Raw genomic sequence first — 18,185 nt, 5'->3', positions numbered from 1 at the left:
GGTTGAATGTACGCAACCTTATCTTTGTAAGTGATAAAATTAACTGAGAGGCTGTTTCCCATTGATCATTGGTAGCAAACGTCATATGTAGCTTCGCGTAATAAAAAGTGTATATAATATAATGAGTTATTGGTATATAGCTATGCGATTTTTAAGCACAAGAAATGCACTTTTTAAAATTTGTGTTCCTTGGAAAATGATGGACAAAAATTCCAAAAAGCAACTGAAGAAATCAAATAGGTTTTTGTATATTATATGTGCAAATGAAAATAGTTATTAACTTATTGAAAACAAATTCAGAAACATACCGAGTGCCGACTTGGTGTCTGTTAGGCGCCAACTAGGATCAGCTTCAAATGAACTGTGTTAACCAACCTCTCGATCCAATTAGGCGCCTAGTTCTACCGCGTTTGTCATCTTCAGCAGAAAACGCCGACTAGATGGTTCATGAGTGCTGACTAAGGGTCCCATTATGCCTAAATTGGTCGTTTATGTTATTTCAACATGCACACTTGAATTTCTTACTCCATTAAGTCTCTACTTTGAACAACGGCCACTTATGCTCTAAATACAAACAATAGTTACAACACTGATTCTTAATGACTGGATGTAATGATAATTATGGTGTTCAATCAAATGTTTATATATTGTTGCTTAGGACTTACATAAAAGATAACTACTTTTTTAGTACAAATCTCTTACATAAAGTTGAAGAAGTTAATAGGACTTTACCAAAAATGTGCTATACTAGTAAATATCACTATTCCAGATGAAGGTTTCAGATTCTAATACTTATGAATGTTTTATTTGCTTGTTGGGACATATGCCCATATCAATTAGTAACTTAGGCTAATCATGAATCCATAATAAAAGAGCCGTCTTTATTGACTGATTCGTTGCAAACCATTGCTAAAGCCCTTTGCGATGGACTCCTTATTGTGTAAGCTCGTCGTTTGAGGCATGTATTTCCATTAGCAATGTGATTTTTGACCTGTTGTTGATGGGTTGTCGCTAAAGAACTATGTTCTTTAGTGTCGTTTTATTTACATGAGCTCGGGATCTCCATCCATTCAAACTTTGCTGCACTTTCATGGCTTTTCTTTAATGCGAGTGACCAATAGAGTGGGCATGAGACCAATATTCCTTTACAAGCTGGCCAACTATTGAACCTTCTTTCTTCATTAGCTTTATTGGCTCATCATATTCCATTAGTTTTCCTGCATTAGATTGAGAAACTTTTTACATTATTTATAGTGATCTTCTGAGCTGTGTTTTATTTTACACTTAAGTTCGTGAAAGTTGAACTGATCTAACATTTTGGATGTGATGAATGAAAAGAAAGATAGCTTACCATCACTAATGGCAAGAATCTTTGTGCAGTCCATTACCGTTGGTATCCTGTGGGCTATGGTGATCACAGTGGAAGCAGAAAATTCTGATCTAATTGTTTTTTGCAGGACCATGTCAGTTGCATTATCAATGGATGCAGTTGCTTCATCAAGCACTAACACCTTGTTTTTTTTCAATAACGCACGCCCTAGACAAAACAGTTGCCGCTGTCCCATGCTCCAATTTGAACCATCCTCGACAACTGAAGGTAAAAATGTTCAGTTAAATCGTTTTAAAGCATAGATAATCCTACTAGGACATCTCTAATGAAATTGTTGGAAAATGCTTATTTTTGTATGAAAGAATGAATGCTTGCCTAAGGAATCTAAGCGTTGGTTTTTCTCTTCGACGACATCTTTAAGCTGACATTTCATAAGCACCTAATCAAAGAATATCAAATAGTTAGTGTTTTTACCATTGCTGTGAAATTGAGGGCAGCTGCATTGTACATAATTTTTCACCCTAAGTTTGTAAGAGTTGAAACTGTACCTCCCAGATTTCTTCATCATTATGTTGACTTAAAGGATCCAAGTTGAACCTTATAGTGCCATTGAATAGCGTAGGGTCTTGAGGAATAATTCCAAAACGTGATCTGAGATCATGCAGTCCTATTGAACATAAATCGATTCCATCAACTATAATTTTCCCTCCTACTGGTTCCACTAAGCGAAACAATGCCCCTATTATGGTGGTCTTCCCACTACCAGTCCTTCCAACAATACCAATTTTATCTCCTCCCTCAAAAATACAACTGATTCCTTTAAGAACAAGTGGTGTATCTGGTCTATATCTGATCTGTTTTGGGAATGAAAATTTTAGTATCTCATTATGTAAACAAACAAACGCTAATCAATATTTAGAAAGTATTACCGTCAGGTTATTGATATCCACTTTACCAACTGAAGGCCAGTTTATTGGAGGGCGGTTATCGTTGATGATTTCTGGAGCTTCACTAGGTATATCTATGTATTGATGAAGCCTCTCCACTGAGATGATGTTATTAGCCAATATGCATTGATTTTTAATGCTGTATAACATTCCCGTGTTCAATCCAAGACCATATGATAGTGCCATTCCAATGAAGCCTGCGACATTGTTTTTATTTGCATTATTGTATTGAAGTACTCATAAATCTTTTCTTCTCTCATTTCTTCGAATATTTTCAGCTGAGGGAACCAATAATAGTCAACGAGAGAGAGAAATTTCTCACCTGATCTAAATGTACCCGCAGGAAGTGAAACGATGCAAAATGTTGCAGCTGCCAGAACAATGGCACTGAGGGTTTCTGCTCGCAGAATCAGCCACTCATTAGCTGCAAAATTGTGGAAGAATGGGCTTGCATTTGTGTCAATTAGATCGAGGTTTTTAGCAAAAAATCGATCTTCCTCTTTGAAAGCTCTAATCGTCATAGCTCCTGCAAATGATTCTGCTACATGGTTTGCTACAAGAGACTTGGTTGTACCATTGAGTCTCATTAACTCTTTTGCAGTTGCAAAGTAGTATCGCTGTTCACATGTTTTAATGATTATTAGATGTTATAACTAAGTATTAGGTTTTACATTTATAGAAGCACGATCTTTATATTGCTTATTAACTATTTTTACATGTTAGTGTTCATAGCTAAAGGAGGTAAGAATTGCCTACTACGCCCTGTCAAATATTGCAAATGCCAAAAACTCTTTTTTTTTGTTTTGTTTTGTTTTGTTTTGTTTTGGATAATGGGGCATAAAATGCGGCATAAACAAAGAATAAGGAAGCCATGCTCCCAAACACACCAATACTGATAACTCAGTGATCGTTTGGTTGCTGTTGAAATAATTTTCTATGATATTAAATATTCTAGGAATAACATTTGTTTGGCATGGGTAGTAACGGAGTAGAATTTTTCTTGGGATTCTGACAACCCACAATGAATTCCGATAACCCATAAGGAATTCTGAATTCTGATTTCTCATGTTTTTGCCAATCAAAGAACCAAAAATATATCTGTTTCGTAGGAAATCTTATTTATTCTTCATCATTATATTCTACTCATAGATGCTTTAGGGTCAAGACTGCTGATTAGGGGTGTTTAATGGGCCGGGTCTCCATTTTGAGCCCTTATCCGGCTTGTTTTTAAAAAGGCTTTATGAGGGGCGGGCCAAAAATAAGCCCGGCCGAAAACGAGTTCTACTATAATCAAAATGAAGCGGGCTATAAAAGGGCTCAATAAAGGTCGGAAACAGGCCTTTCTAAATAACATAATGTATAATTTAAATATTATAAATGACAATGTCAATGAAGATTATTAATATTTTTTCAATTTAATTATTGTAAATGATAATTTAATTGTTATAAATTGATAAATAGGGATTAAAATAATTTTTAGTAATAAAAATGGGCCGGGCCGAGCTTTCAAAGCCCCCATTTTAATCCCATAATATGTTTAAAGGGCCTTTATCCAACCCAACCCATATTTACTTAAGCCCGGTCCAAATCTTATCCGGCCCATTAAACACCCTTACTGCTAACCATACCCCTTATCGAAGGTGATAAGAAGGCTGCGGCTAGGGAGACTCTTGGCTTGCGAAACACCTGTAAATAATAACAAAAAACCAAGAACACACCGTAGGCAAGACAAATAACAAGACAACTAGGAAATATAATTTGTTAAGTATTAAAAATCTACCAAACAAGCCCATGATTATCTTCCTATTATCAAAAGTATCTTTATTTCAATGTTAGGTTAGATTTGTGACACACTATAGCCGTACACATACACAAGTAGGTTTAAGTTATGCATTATGCATGTTGGAGCAAGACCATTAGACCAAAGTCCTAAACACAAAACTTACATGTAGTACAATTCTGCAATGACTAATTTACTCAATGTAGGAAAACTGTGGCATAATCAATACTCCAAACCAATTTTTGCAATTTAATTTAAATTTTTTTTTTATACAGGTCGTAAGAAGCGCATTTTCTGCATAGATTTTTCTATCCGGAGCCTTAGACTTGAATGGTTGAGAAGAAAGTTACACAGTTCAAAATCTTACCTGCAATTGCAGTGCCATGTATATCACTGGTATGATGACGAATAAGGCTTGCCAGGTAATGCTAGCTAATACTCCTAAATAAGCATATGCAACTATAATGGATCCGGAAGTACCTATGAAGTTGAAGGGGATATCAAGATCAACGATGTTTAAATCTGAGGACACCTGCAGAGTTCTCAACATATGAGGAAAATGTTCGAATAATAAAAGTAGACAGATATGTAATGCTGGTGACAACTTTGTAATTACCCGACTTAATATCCTTCCAAGAGGTGTAGAGTCATAGAAAGACATTGATGCATGAAAGAGAGAGTTCAACAATTGAGAAGAAAAGGATTCTGATGATTTTGCCCCTAATAAAACAACTGTAAAAGCTCTTATGAGCAAAAAGAATGTCGAGCAGAACCCAATGATGATGTAGACAATAATCAATTTTGATTTTGTGACATGAGGATTATCAACACCAAAAGCAATCCAAGTGTTTTGCAATATCTGACCCGTCAAAAAGGTCACAAAAGCAAGAGCGTTAATGGAGAAGTATAAGTAGCCTTTATTCTGGTTCAGGTATATAAAGTATGGCTTAAAACCAGTGTCGCCAATTTCCCTTTCTTCTTGTTTGATCAACTGATCCCCTTTTAATGATTGATATTCATTCTCAACATTGGCTCTTTGAATCTCCAAGGTAGAGTAGTTTTGTCTTTTAATTGTGCCAACTTCTGCCAGTGTCTCTCTGTTTGCAGTCTCTTTGTGTGCGTTTACAAGGTCAAAAAATTTCTGGCTTGAGGCTAATAACTCATGGTATGTGCCTGATATAAGGATTTGTCCATCTGACATCATCTGCAAACAAGAAATTCCTTTCAATGACGAAGACAGATGAAACAAAGAACACTCCAGGAAATTTTCGTTATCTGGTAAGTAAAAAGTCCCGTTTTCATCATGCAAGCAGACTTTAGCTTTGTCAAAGATTCTCATCTAACTATCTGCTCTGTGTGAGAAAACCTATACACTATAGGCAGATTACATTAAGGGCTAGTTTGGTATGAAAGATGGAAAAAGGAAATTAAATAGAATTGATTAAGGGAAAGGGTAATAATAAGCATTAAAGTTATTACTTGTTTGGAATAATGAAACACCAATAAAGTAAAGGAATAGAAGAACGAGAAAGACTAGGTAGAAGGCGTGTAACACAGAAAAGAGATAAAGAATATGTTGAAAACAGTGGCAATGTGAACTGATTCCCCAATGTGTTTAGAGGTAACAGATTAGGGGCATTTGTTACACTTACAACTAAGTAATGGTTATATATATATATATATATATATATATATATATATATATATATATATATATATATATATATATATATATATATATGTATTTTCAAAAGAAACAAGAAGTAACAGCATTAGTTCTCTAACTTTGTTTCCAGCTCAAAAACAAAAAATACTTAAACAAAACAGCTCCTTAGCATTTAGGTAATGTAAGATATGAATGTGGTTGATTAATTCTTAGGCACTGTTTGGTATAATATTTGAAATGGAAACGGAATTGAAACAAATAAGGTGTATAATTAAATCTTGTTTGGCCTTTATCAAGTAATGGAATGACTTAAGTTTATTCTTTTACATCTTGTTTGGTACATATCACTAACAAGGGTAAGGTTGTGTACATTCAACCCCTAAACCCCTTAAGTGGGAGTCACTTAATGGCATTGGAATATCACTAATAAGGCTAAGGTTGCGTACATGTAATGTGATGTAATGTATACTCCTTTAATTCATTCAGAATATCAAGTCAACGAAAAAATTGTGGAATGTTTTAGAGTAAATTATTCACTTACATTCAACGAAGAAAATTATCAACTGAGCTTCAAATCCGCCATGGATGAGATTTGATATGAAAAAATGAAGGATGTAGGTATCAAGAAGGGTTGGGAAGAGGTATTAAGTAATAAATAATAGTTAGTAATTAGTTAAGTTGGGGGAATAAAATGTAGAGATAATTAGTATAAATAGAGGGGAAGTGAAGGGAAGGGAAGGGAATTAATGATTTATTGCTTAATAGTTTTAAGAGGATTTTAATACTCACTAGGAGAGAACAAACCTCTCGAATGCTTGTATACTATTCTTTCTAATCGTTTTTTGTTTACACTTGTATACTATTCTTTCTAATCGTTCTTTGTTTACATTTAATCTTTCATTATACATTTACATTTTACATACAAATTGTTACATTCTTATACATTTTGCTTTGTCAATTGAAATCTCATCTTTATGGGTAAGTCAGTCCATGACAGTAGGATTGTCAGCTTATGTGAAGAGAAGTTAACAACGAGGAGGGTGGATACAGAAAACATTTTCACTCATAATTAGGATGAATCATTTGTCAACAATAGCAATGACGAAGAATCCAGTGTTTCATAGCAGATCAAAGCACATCGAGATACGACATCACTACATTCGTGAGTTAGTAGATAAAAAAGAGATCGAACTACAATTCTGCAAGACGGGGGAGCAACTCGCAGACATTTTCACAAAACCCATATCAACTGATAGATTTATCGATTTCAGAAGACGACTTAAAGTTCAAGATTTTTCAGATTAGGGGAAGTGTTAAAATAATCTAGAAAAATCTAGGATTTTAATTAAATATAAAAATATCTAAACTAAAGAATTAAAAAATAAAAATATCTAAGATAATATAATGGAAGTAACTAGAAAAGTAATTAAAAAATTAAAAATATTTAAGATATTTTAGTAAACTTGCACTATAAATACCCATTGATGTAATCAATTTTTTGTGCAATGAAGAACAATATTTCATCCTACATATTCACTCATCTTCCTCTCCAAATAAATCCATTCATTATTTTACCATCTAAATTTTCCTACATTTGGTATCAAGAGCTAATTAAAACCAAGACCTCCAAACAACCTAAACACATTAACCAACATACTCCACAATAAAATAAACCTTTAACCACAAAATAAAAAATGACCTCAACCACTAATTACCCCCAAGTTAATTGGGTTCCCACATTTAAGGGAGAAAAATATGAACAATGGGCTATGCAAATGAGGTCAATATTTATCTCTCAAGATTTATGTGAATTAGTACAAGAAAGTTACGAGCAACCACCCAAAGATGACACTAACGAGTCATCTTGGGATGAAACAAAAATAAAACAATATAAACAAAATAGGATAAGGGATAACTATGCCCTATCCCTATTATATCGTGGAGTCGACGAGGCAATACTTACAACGATCATGCCTGCAAAAACAGCTACGGAGGCTTGGAGGATCCTGGAGACAAAATACAGAGGTTCCGAAGAGGTAATTATTTTTAAACTCCAATCACTATGGAGAGAATTTGATAATCTATTAATGGCAGAAAATGAAACAATACATTCATTTTTTGACCGAGTCACTAATATAGTTTATCAAATAAGATCAAATGGTGGTAAAATAGAAGATGAAAATGTGATTCGAAAAATATTAAGGAGTCTTTCACAAAAATATAACATTATTGCCACAACAATAGAAGAAGTTAACAAGAAAAATTTATCTCAATTAAGTATGCCCGAATTAATGGGATCACTACTTGCACATGAAGATAGATTAAAAAGATTTAACGAAGAACCACTAGAACAAGCATTTCAAGCTAAGTTAAAATTTTCTAATGGTGAAAATAAAAATAGTCATTGTAAAAATTATGAAAAAGGACAAACATCAACTAATTGTAGCAAGGGGAGAGGAAATTTTAAAAATCAAAGGAGTCGATTAAATAATCAAACTGACCTTTATTGTAAATTATGTAAGAAAACTAACCACAATATTAATGATTGTCGGTACAAATGTAAGAGGTGTAATAAACACTCTCACCTCGAAAAAGATTGTTGGTATCGACAAAAAGAAGCAAACTATTCCGAAAATAATAATTCCGGAGAGCAAATATTTTACACTGGATTAAATGCACAAGAAAAAGTAAGTGACATATGGTATATTGATAGTGGTTGTTCAAACCACATGACCGGCAATAAAAATTATTTTGTCACTCTTGACGAAAATGTTAAAACACACATCACACTTGGCGACGGTAAAAAAGAAGATGTCGCCGGAAAAGGAACAATTGCCGTTAAAACAAAAAATGGATCATCACAATTAATTCATGAAGTTTTTTATGTTCCCGGACTTGCACAAAATTTATTAAGCGTAGGCCAATTAATTAAAAAAGGATATGTGGTTAAATTTGAGGATAACAAATGTCAAATCTATGATAAAAATAAGGGTCAGATAATAACAACTGTTGAAATGGCTCCTAACAAAATATTCCCATTAAAATTGCCATTTGAAGAAAAATTGGCTTTAAGCTCAATAAATGATGAATCCACCTTATGGCATTTGAGATTCGGGCATCTAAATTTTAACAGTCTAAAACTATTAAAACAAAAAGAAATGGTAATTGGACTACCATCAATAAAAAATGAAAGAAAAATTTGTGAAGGCTGTATATATGGCAAGATGCACAGATTGCCATTTCCTACCGCACCTTGGAGGGCCAAGGCTCCTCTAGAGCTTGTTCATGCAGATATCTGGGGTCCTACCAAGAATCCGTCTCTTGGCGGAAAAAGATATTTTCTTCTGTTCGTAGATGACTACTCCCGCATGATGTGGGTATATTTCCTGGAGAAAAAATCAGAAGCTTTTTCCCACTTCATGGAATTCAAAGCCCTCACAGAAAATCAAAGTGGGCATTCTCTTAAGATTCTTAGAACGGATCGTGGTGGAGAATTTACAAGCAACGAATTCAACAACTTCTGTAAGAAGCATGGCATTAAAAGAGAACTTACAGCAAGGCGTACACCACAACAAAATGGTGTCGCGGAAAGGAAAAACCGCACTATAGCAGAGATGGCCCGCAGCATGATGCAGGGTAAACATCTACCCAAAGGATACTGGGCCGAAGCTGTTCACACGGCAGTATATATCCTCAATAGATCTCCCACAAAAGCAGTTAGGGATTTAACGCCATATGAAGCCTGGCACAAGAGAAAGCCAAGAGTAGAACACCTCAAAGTGTTCGGATGCGTAGCTTATGCCCACATCCCAAAGGAGAATCGGGAAAAACTCGACGAGAAGGGAGAAAAATGCATATTCATTGGATACAGTCACGAAACAAAAGGATATCGCCTTTACAAGCCTGAATCTAAACAATTAATCATTTCTAGAGACGTAATTTTCGACGAAGCAGCCGAATGGACGTGGAAAGAAAAAGAAACTGAAGCTCGCGAAGGAGATACTCTCCTAAGAGATCCAAGTGAAGAAGATGGAGCAGACCAACCAACAAACCCATCATCTCCGAGTCCAAGTACACTTGAAAGTACAAGATCATTCCCAAGCTCACGAAGCCAAACATCACGTTCAACTCCTCAACCTCAAGAAGCCCGAAGATCAACACGAGATCGGCAACCGCCATCATGGTTACAAGATTACCATTGTGACCAAGCAATGATGGCTCTCTTCTCTAGTGAGCCACAAACATTTCAAGAAGCAGCACAAGAAGAAACCTGGATTGAGGCTATGAACGAAGAAATCAAAATGATCGAGAAGAATCACACATGGAAACTTGTAGACAAACCACAAGACAAGGAAGTCATCGGACTCAAGTGGGTCTACAAGGTGAAACATAATGATGATGGCTCCATCAACAAGTACAAAGCAAGGCTCGTAGCAAAGGGATATGCGCAACAACCAGGAATCGACTTCAACGAAACATATGCACCAGTTGTCCGCATGGAGACAATCAGAACAGTCCTGGCATTAGCAGCACAGCATCAGCTACCAGTCTTTCAACTCGATGTCAAATCAGCATTTCTAAATGGAGAACTCGAAGAAGAAGTGTACGTCGAGCAACCGCAGGGATACGTCATCAAAGGCCAAGAAGACAAAGTATATCGCCTTCGAAAAGCTCTGTACGGACTCAAACAAGCACCCCGAGCGTGGAACAGCAACATCAACAATTATCTTCTCCAGCATGGTTTCATCAAGAGTCCGAGTGAACCTTCACTATACATCAAGACACAAGGTAACAACTTTCTCATTTTATGCTTGTACGTGGATGATCTAATCTATACAGGCACACACCCACCGATGATCAAAGAATTTAAAAAGGCTATGATGAAGGAGTACGAGATGACAGACCTAGGTACAATGAAATACTTCCTTGGCATACAAATCAAACAAAGCCCAGGAAGAATATTTCTATCACAAGAGAAATATGCAGAAGACCTTCTCAAGAAATTCAACATGGGTGAATGTAAACCGCTGGCTACACCAATGGCAATCAATGAGAAGTTATCAAAGTACGATGGCAAACCAAAAGTCGACGGAGCAATGTATCGAAGCTTGGTCGGCTCTCTTATCTATCTCACACATACAAGACCAGATATAGTCAACGCTGTCAGCATCGTATCCAGGTTCATGAGTGAACCGAGCAAGGATCATCTAACAGCAGCAAAGAGGATTCTCAGATACATTAAGGGAACAAAAAGCTATGGGATCATGTACGAAACTGAAAAAGATTTCAAGCTCACTGGATACACCGATAGCGACTGTGCTGGAAGCGTGGATGATAGAAAAAGTACAAGCGGGTACGTATTTCAGCTTGGAAACAAGGTGGTCTCATGGTCATCAAAAAAACAGGCGACAGTAGCTTTATCATCAGCAGAAGCAGAGTACATTGCAGCAACAAGTGCAGCACGTGAAGCAGTCTGGATGAGAAGGATATTAATCGATCTACAACATAAGCAAGAGACACCAACTACAATGTTCTGCGACAACATGTCAACAATAGCAATGACGAAGAATCCAGTGTTTCATAGCAGATCAAAGCACATCGAGATACGACATCACTACATTCGTGAGTTAGTAGATAAAAAAGAGATCGAACTACAATTCTGCAAGACGGGGGAGCAACTCGCAGACATTTTCACAAAACCCATATCAACTGATAGATTTATCGATTTCAGAAGACGACTTAAAGTTCAAGATTTTTCAGATTAGGGGAAGTGTTAAAATAATCTAGAAAAATCTAGGATTTTAATTAAATATAAAAATATCTAAACTAAAGAATTAAAAAATAAAAATATCTAAGATAATATAATGGAAGTAACTAGAAAAGTAATTAAAAAATTAAAAATATCTAAGATATTTTAGTAAACTTGCACTATAAATACCCATTGATGTAATCAATTTTTTGTGCAATGAAGAACAATATTTCATCCTACATATTCACTCATCTTCCTCTCCAAATAAATCCATTCATTATTTTACCATCTAAATTTTCCTACATCATTTGGAGGGAATGGGTTACCTGAGAGTAATGGATTGGTTTGTCAAAATTATAAATCAACCAAACTTTAATGGAAAGGTTAAGCATTCCGTTTTCAATGAGCTTTAAAATCCATACCAAACACTTGAGGTCAATCATGGAACTCCTTTCATTAATTTTCCTTAATTATTTTTCTTTTAAGGATGAAAGCAACTGTTAGAAAGGTATGCTGTGGCTAGCTACAATTGCTAAGCTCCTACAGTTTTTACTTAATTGGTGACCGGAATCTTTAACATCACGAATTTTGCGACTGAAGAAAGAAAAAATGACTAATATCATATGTAAAACTCACCAAACAGCTATGAAATGCTGGCAGAAAATCAACTTGGTGTGTCACAAGTAAGACGGTCTTTGCAGAAAGAGCTTCCATAACATATTCCTATCATAAAGAAACCAGATAGATATTAGTTTTAAGTAAATGAAGAAAACCATGGTCAAGTGAATGTCATTGAGGTCTAAGTTACATTGAGGAGGGTAGTTGCAGTGCGTGCGTCAACTGCACTGAATGGATCATCCAAAAGGTAAATGTCGGCATCTTTGTATAATGCACGAGCAAGTTGAATACGTTGCTTCTGCCCACCACTTAGATTAATTCCTCTTTCTCCTATCTCAGTCAAGTCACCATAAGGAAGAAGTTCGAGGTCTTTTACCAACGAACACCTACGAAGAGTCTCTTGGTATCTTATGTCATTCATGCTAGATCCAAAAAGAATATTTTCACGTATTGTTCCTGTTTGTATCCAAGTCGTCTGGGAAACATAAGCTATTCTTCCATAAACATCCACCTGTACAAGAAACCGGTTAAAGAAAGAACAGAGTATACACATTACACAACTTCTCAGCTTTAGCAGGCCCACTGTAGGTCAAAATACTTGCTCATGTGATTAAAAGGATGCATAAATGTACAAATCATGAAGGTTGCGGAAAAAACTTACAGTTCCATCCAGCTTTTGTACTTCTCCGAGAATTGCTGCTAGTAATGCTGATTTTCCAGACCCAACTTCTCCGCATATTGCTATTCGTTCACCCGAGCGAACAATTAAATTTATGTTTTTCAGTGTTGGATTGGATTGACTGATTTCCCATGAAAAATTAGCCGACTTGATGACAATGGCATCATTTCTGCAGGTCATACTGCCTTGTTTCAGCACATTTTGAGTTTGAATGTTCGGTGCTTCAAGGAATTTCACAATTCGTGAATATGCAACTTTTGCTTGAATCACAACACTGATGACATCAGAAATAGCTCTGATGGGCTCTTGTACCAGATTCAATGTTGCGAGAAACGTGAAAACATTATTGGCATGTAGGGGAACTCCAAGTAAATAACAAGCCCCAAATGTAGCAGAAGAAACCAACATTGGAGATATCCAAAGGAGGACAAAGTTGTATGCCTTTTGCATCTGCACAGCTAACAACCATTTAGATTCCACTTTCCTCAATGCCTTGATTACGTTCTTGAAGTGAGTCTCCCAAGCATACAACTTTAGCACTTTCATGTTCATAAGAGCCTCCGAGCAAGCCTTAAGCCTGTGTTCTTGGGCAACCATCAACTTGCTTTGAAATGTATGCTGTAATTTGGCAAGAGGAGTGTTGCAAAAAACGGTTAAAACAATTACCAGTAATGCTGCAATAGCTGCAAGTCCCACTGAATTTACTAAAATAATCAATGCCAAGCACAGCTGGAGGCTTGTAGTCCAAATCTGATGAAACCAATAAGGGAATTCTCCGATTCTGTAAGCATCGACAGTCACATAATTTATAATTTCACCACCAGAATGCATCGTCCTAGCAACATTTGATAACCTTAGCTGCTTCCTGTAAATTGCTGCTGTGAGCATGGACCTTATTTTGAGGCCTATTAATCTACTCTGAAAGTACCAGTGCCTTTGTGACAAAGATTCCAAGATTTTCGAAAAGAAAATTGCAATGGCTAAAAGATAACCTTCGTATTTAAAAGTTTCTTTACCTTCAGCAACCTTAATGAAGGAATTCAGCAGAACTGGTCCAGCTGAAACTGCAAATATTTTCATAAGCGCTAAAAACCCTGATGTCAGAATCTGCCTCCAGTGGCATGCAACAATTGCCCAGAATATTGTGTATTCTGCAAGTGGTTTATCAGTCTGTTTCCGCTTATTCAACTCATCTAAAAACTGTAAGTAACACGACTCTGCTCTCTCTGTATCTCTTAGTTTTGGTATGTTGTCTTCCTGGAGAATCTTCTCCCTTCCCAATCTGAACAAAGGATTCAACCAAAAAAACATCATCTTACTAAACAATCCAGCAGTAGAAAATGGCGCAAGTGTGGCACCTGAATTGTTTTTTTCACTGCCATTATTCTCTTCAATCATAGGAATATAAAGAGTATTGTTGGCATTGCTACCCACCCCTTCATTTTGGTACCTTTTGAAACTACATAGCAAAAGCAAGCTTGCTCCTAGGAAAGACAGAATGTTTAACGCAAGGAGAGCTGTTAGTTTTTCATGGTTTACTATGGTAGCAAAGAGAGCTAGAAAGCAGAAGATACCAGCATAGGCAAAAGCCAAAATGGATGAAATTTGCACTAAGGCTTTTGGGTATAGTTCACTTGTAACCATTGCTGTTAGTCCCATCACCCACCACGTAACTCCATGGAAGAAATACATCAACCACCAATGAACTGGTGAAATAGAATGATCATTTCTCCAGTTTCCCACGAAAACACGAATACCAAAACCAATGTAAACAAGTCCCAAAGAGCCATTAAAAATAACTGATAATATTTGTAGGTTTGATAACTGTCTACACTTAGCTTTTAGCTCAAGGTTCCGGGATGTTTTGCTATGGAAGTTAAATAAGAGGACTACCAGAAGTAGTGTATCAAAACAAACCATGAAAGCATGGTTGACACATGAAGAAGGATCAGTGATAGATAGAAACTGAAGACTACAAGGCTCAGAACTGTTTACTGCACAGCTGGAACGCCCACAAAATAGAGTCCACACATCCTCCATTGTTTTCTGAATAAGCAAAGATAAACAACATCTTTCAGGTAATAGCATCTCAGAAAGAGAAACCATTTTCTGAATTCATTACATATAGAACTTTAAAGAAGTAATTATTATCTATGTTGATACAAGGAAAATTAAAGTAAAACTAAACATTTTTTTCAGAAAAAAAAAAACAGTACCGTTGTGTCTTTGCTTAATGCAGGGTTTGCATATATTTAGCACGAAATTGCTTGAAGTTTTGATGAAAACAGTAACTAAGCAAAAGTTCCTATCATAATTGATAAGCTTGATCATATGAAAAATTATGTGAAGTTGATAAGGAATTAAGATGATGCAGTTAGTAGCTTAGTGGGTTATTTCATGCAAATCATGATGACTAGCTCGTGAGAATAGAGCTTAGATGTACTAACTTCTAATGGAAAATGGTTTGCTGATGAGCAATGGAGTAATGACTATCTAGTGGGAATAAGTAATAATGACTAGCTTATGATATTAAATACTCCCTTTGTCCATGAGTTGCTACAATATCCTATTTCGTCCGATCTATTAGGTTTCCTCCATTTTGTTTTAATAAAAATTATCCCAACACTCTTTATTTATGCCTGATCACAATTTATGTCTCTTTTGATAACATCCATATCCGTTGTACAAACTCAAGAGCATGAAGGATCAGTTTAGATATGTTTTGACAACTTTTGTTAACATTTGTGTTGGAGAATCCACATTGTTGAACAATAAAGTGATGATAATGTTTAATAAGAAATCGGGAATCTGGTGATGTATGATGTTTTACAAGACAATCAGTTTTACTGCTATTCTTGTTCTGAAAAATATAGTGGCTCTCATGTAGGTGGAGTTTGTTAGTGATAATATTAACAAAGAGGTTGTTTTTGATTCACCATTGACAGCAAATATCATATGTAAATTTATTTAAATAAGAAGTACACAATATAATAAGTCAATTTATTGTAGTTTATCATAATCCAAATTAAAAAACGATAAATCTTTGACTCTATCGAAATAAAAAACATACTATTTTTTCATTTGAATAAGGTAATAAAATATACATTATTTATTTTTATTTATTTGTTTGAATATTTATTAAGATTTTAGTGTATCAAAAATTAAGTTTTATTAGAAGAAAAAAAACACTTAAAACAGAGAAGTATTTTATGGTTCATTGGCATGATAGTGGTGGTGTTCTTGTGTGTTTTTTTAGAGTTTATTTTAAATACAACTTGGTTGCCTTTTTTGGTATTTTAATGAAATACACTATTCAACTTGACACCCCCACCCCCAAAGCATATCTTGAGGTTTTGCCACTGCCAGTTTACAACTCCTTATTCATACCCTTCCATCTGCCACATTACACAAATCAAAGTGAGTTTTTTTTTTATTTTTTTTATTTGTTTTTTTAATTATTTTCTTAAGATGCTCTTGTGGAACTTTCCTTACAAAAATAATACTTTGTTGTACAACAACTGGCGCATTGGTTTTAGCTAGATCATTGCTTTTTGCTAGTTGGTTTCATGTTGCAAGATGGGAATATATGTATTGTGAATGGTGACTCAAATTAGTAAGTATTATTGAAGAAGATGAATCAAGAAGATGGGTTAAAAAGACAGGTGCGTGGGGCGCGGAGAAGGCCGGGGGGCGCAGAGAACGTTTTGTTTTCAAGTCGCGGCTCACGAAGTTGTACGCGGCTCGCAAGTGACGGTTATTTCTCACGTGGAGCAGTTTCCTTTTTTCTTGGCCGGTTATTTATGGATACTTGGAGCCCAAGTTTTCTTTTATTTTGGTTTTATTATATATATACTACCTCTTATTAGTACTAGGTTCATTATTCACAAATTGAGAGACAGATCACTAGAGAGCCATTGTTATTTGTGAGTGTTATTGTAATTTATCTTGTAAATTCTTTGTAATTATAGTGAAATTATTTGATCTTTGTGCTGGTGGACGTAGTTAACACATTGATAGTGTAACACTCCGGCCCCTCGGACCGCTGGTGACTACTCTTGGAGACTGTAGACTAGCCCCACAAACCAACACAAGTCTTTCCAGCGCACTTTGGCCTCACTCGTGCGCACCCGGGAAAACTTCTCAGGAGGTCACCCATCCTAAGATTGCTCTCCACCAAGCACGCTTAACTGTGGAGTTCTTAGCAAATGGGCTCCCTAGAAAAGAAAATGCACCTTGTTGATATGAGTAGTCTATCAATTCCTTTTTCAAGCTAAATCTGGGGTATTACAGATAGTGAACCACGTTAAATCTCTTTTGTCATTTTCTTATTATTTGCATTGAATTTCTTTATTGTTTCATTATTGTTCATCGATTTTGCTTCCGCTGTCGTACAACAGTATGTTACCACACTGACTTATCGGACTTTGATCTACTTTTTTGCTCATGTAACTTTAGTTTTTACGAATTAGGCAATTACACCGCTAATCAAATGTTAGACGCTGGGCAAGCAGAAATGCAGGATAATGTTTGCATCCATTAGAGGACTTTTTTCAAAGTCTCGCTTAGCAAGGCACTTTGTACTCTTGAATGCCCATTTGAAATAGATTTTAAATTATCACTTAGTGTTGAATTTATTTTACCTCTGATCTTTTAGTTCCACTTTTATTGACATTTGCTGAAAAGCAATTCATTTTCCCTTTGTTCTTGCATTCCATTTTCATGCATTGTGTTCTAAATTCTTATATGGGAACCGCTTAACATACTCATCAATTTATTACTCTCTTTGCTCTTTACAATTATTTCTATTTGCTATTTTAAATTGTTACATTTGTTATTCTCATAAAGAATCATTGTATTTAGATCACAAAGTTTGCATATAATTAATTTTATTCATTCTCACTATAATATTTTAATGATTTTTATGATTCCTAAATATTTTCCGCTTTTATTTTAACATCGGAGGGAGTAGAAAATGCTAATATGCGGTAAGTGTAAAAATACGGTAACAGTCATGATTTCGATAAAAAATGATCATGTTTTTACGAGGTGTGGTTATCGTAATGCTTAAGTAATTGTCGAAACCATCAAATATCCCTTGAAACGACCCATGATGCCTTTTTACACCTTTATAATGCAGTAAATATTAATTCGTTTTTTTAAAACCTTTGCAACACAGCTTATATAATGCGTTGGGGCCTTATTTTTACACCATGGATCTACCACTACTTAGTACAAGAAATCTTAAAGACATATGATTTACGAGGTTCACCCAATGTTTTCACAAGTTTTGCACTCTTGAACACTCCCGAACACCACCAAATACCTTAGGCTCTGATACCAATTGAAATACTAAGAATACTAGGGTCTAAAGGTTCAAACTTTATCCCTAACAACACCCAAGGACTATGGTAAGGGT

General features: G+C 35.5%; 1 protein-coding gene across 2 annotated transcripts; it reads right to left on the bottom strand.

The window, feature by feature from the left end:
* Positions 1-601: 601 nt before the first annotated feature.
* Positions 602-17,172, bottom strand: LOC130826338 (ABC transporter C family member 10-like). Of its 2 annotated transcripts, XM_057691967.1 has the most exons (12): positions 14,986-17,172; positions 12,752-14,815; positions 12,281-12,601; positions 12,109-12,195; positions 4,674-5,261; positions 4,425-4,589; positions 2,600-2,894; positions 2,260-2,474; positions 1,879-2,184; positions 1,706-1,769; positions 1,352-1,591; positions 602-1,217 (listed from the first exon to the last, which is right to left on the bottom strand). In XM_057691967.1, exons 2-12 carry the CDS (start codon positions 14,807-14,809, stop codon positions 1,102-1,104), a joined length of 4,455 nt encoding a protein of 1,484 aa, XP_057547950.1. In that variant the 5' UTR covers positions 14,810-14,815; positions 14,986-17,172; the 3' UTR covers positions 602-1,101. The 2 variants fall into 2 exon arrangements, with proteins under 2 accessions (XP_057547950.1, XP_057547949.1); XM_057691966.1 differs by having other exon boundaries at positions 12,752-17,172.
* Between the last annotated feature and the right edge of the window lie 1,013 nt (positions 17,173-18,185).

This window comes from Amaranthus tricolor, chromosome 10 (genome assembly GCF_026212465.1).
Source record: "Amaranthus tricolor cultivar Red isolate AtriRed21 chromosome 10, ASM2621246v1, whole genome shotgun sequence".
Classification (NCBI taxonomy): Eukaryota; Viridiplantae; Streptophyta; class Magnoliopsida; order Caryophyllales; family Amaranthaceae; genus Amaranthus; species Amaranthus tricolor.
This window is presented reverse-complemented; position numbering and strand designations above follow the sequence as displayed.

What these genes read in the sequence shown, in the direction of transcription:
- LOC130826338 (XM_057691966.1), bottom strand. Translation starts at nt 14,875, where the DNA reads ATGGTTTCTCTTTCTGAGATGCTATTACCTGAAAGATGTTGTTTATCT. An exon ending in TTGGAAGGATATTAAGTCGG is followed by an intron (nt 4,590 to 4,673) that starts GTAATTACAAAG and finishes AGAACTCTGCAG; the next exon opens with GTGTCCTCAGATTTAAACAT. An exon ending in GATTCTTGCCATTAGTGATG is followed by an intron (nt 1,218 to 1,351) that starts GTAAGCTATCTT and finishes AATCTAATGCAG; the next exon opens with GAAAACTAATGGAATATGAT.